The 1,954-nt window shown below is 48.8% G+C and overlaps 1 protein-coding gene across 2 annotated transcripts in view; it reads right to left on the bottom strand.

Moving 5' to 3' along the window:
• The window catches only part of ITPA (inosine triphosphatase), a 14,791-nt gene that overhangs the window by 1,684 nt on the left and 11,153 nt on the right, over nucleotides 1–1,954 (bottom strand). For both annotated transcript variants that reach the window (XM_006758039.2, XM_015560251.1), the window contains one exon: nucleotides 1,161–1,237. In XM_006758039.2, coding sequence (XP_006758102.1) covers nucleotides 1,161–1,237 — 77 coding nt within the window. The remainder of the gene's footprint in view (nucleotides 1–1,160; nucleotides 1,238–1,954) is intronic.

Below are 1,954 nucleotides of genomic sequence, written 5' to 3'. Positions count from 1 at the left end.
GGGGGGGGGGGGGGGGGGAGGGGATGAGCGGGGGCGGGGTAGGGAGTAACATGGGGATAAGGACACATATGTAATATCTTAATCAATAAAAAATATATTTAAAAAAAAATGGGAACGTTTTAAAATCCCCTGTAGGTAAACTCATATTGATGGTTGTGGTTGTGGAAGGATATTAAACTTGCTCCAGTGTGTCCAAAAGTCATTTAGGAAAGCTGGGGACAGGGGGATGAGCTGCGTGTTTGATTGGTTTTGTCATCTATTGACAGGAAGCAGTGAGGCCTGACAGTAAACACAGCAGTCTCCTCTAGCACCCTGCGGGGGGAGGGCAGGTGAGCCGGCCACTGGCCTGTCCTCCATGCCAGGACTCCTGTGAGGTGGTCATCCCACACCCCCATGGTGGGCTTCAGATCTGTGCTGTCCAGTATTGGCCACTAGCCACGAGTGGCCATTTAAATCTGAACCAATTACAAATGAATAAAACGATTTCGGTTCCTCAGGCACCCTAGCCACATTTTCAATGCTCCACAGACACTTGTGGCTAATTGCTACTGGATTGGGCCGCACAGATGTATACAACACTTCTGTCACCAAAGAGCACTCTCGGACAGTGCTCTTTCATGTTGTCCTCAGCCCTGTCTGGCCACTTTGAGACCGAGGCCATGCTCCCTAAGGGCCCCTCCAGCCTGGAAAACCTGACTCCAATACTGGCCAACGTGCCCCATGTAAATAAAGGAGGAAATTGGTATGAAATACTGAAAACACTCAGCACTAAGGGGGTTTAATATGATGCTCACCAAAGGTTGCAAAAGTGCTAACATTTTTCCAAACTAGATAGGGGGAGTCAGAAGACCACCCCCAAAACTGTCATATATATACATGAGAAGCCAAGGTCAGAGAGGGGAAGACACTGAAGTCACACAGCTGCTCTGCTATGAGCTGGAGCCCGAGCCCAGGTCTCCCAGCTACGCCTGGCTGCCTCCCCTACCGTGGACTGGGCCACCCAGATTCCTTGCATCCACCCCAGCAGAGCTGCCTTCAGCTGGAACGGCAGTCTCAGAGCCTGACTCTGTCCATATCCGCGTGCCTGCACACTTGGGTGGGGCACTGACCCAACACACACCATGGCTAGCCTGACCCCAAGAAGAAACCGGGCTCCTTACGTTTGCTCGTATCCATCAGGTTGAAAGCAGGGGTCCCAGCCGAAGTCCCGGCAGCCTCGAGGTACCACAATCCGGCCCTGCCAGAGGAAAGGGGGACAGGCATGTCACTGGGTTTGGAGAAGATACACTAGAGGAAAGCAGTAGCCAGTCTGCGTTTAGTTAGGGATTTGGTTAAACCCTAGTTACTAAAAATACATGGTTTCAATGGGCCCACAATGCCTGCAAATGTTTGCTAAACACATAAGTAAAATGCAGTTCTCCCCTCACATACAGGGGAGAAACATGTACTTGATATCCCTGTAGCCACCCTCCCTCTCTACAGCTTTGCCAAATGGTGACCTACTGAAGAGTCAACTGTGAAAACCTGACAGAAAACACTTTCTCCTAATAGGAAATTAAAGTCCCTAGAATTTGCAGATGAGCCCTATGCCTGCTATTACTGCATTTCTCAAAAGACAGGCTCTAACAATTAAGTGAAATAACATGATAGAAATTACTTAGCACAATGTTCAACATAAAAATGAGATCAATAGCCTGACCAGTGTGGCTCAGTGGTTGAGAGTCAAACTATGAACCAGGTCATGGTTTGATTCCCAATCTAGGCACATGCCTGGTTGTGGGCTCAATCCCCAGTAGGGTGCTTGCAATCAATGATTCTCTCTCATCATTGATGTTTCTACCTCTCCCCCTCTGAAATCAATAAAAATATACCGTATTTGCTGGCGTATAAGACGATTTTTTGGCCCTGAAAAATATGCCTCCAAGTGGGGGGTCGTCTTATACGCCAGGTACAC

The sequence above is a fragment of the Myotis davidii genome, unplaced genomic scaffold, assembly GCF_000327345.1.
Source record: "Myotis davidii unplaced genomic scaffold, ASM32734v1 scaffold32, whole genome shotgun sequence".
Taxonomy (NCBI): Eukaryota; Metazoa; Chordata; class Mammalia; order Chiroptera; family Vespertilionidae; genus Myotis; species Myotis davidii.
Note: the sequence above shows the minus strand (reverse complement) of the source record. Positions and strands in the feature narration are given on the sequence as shown.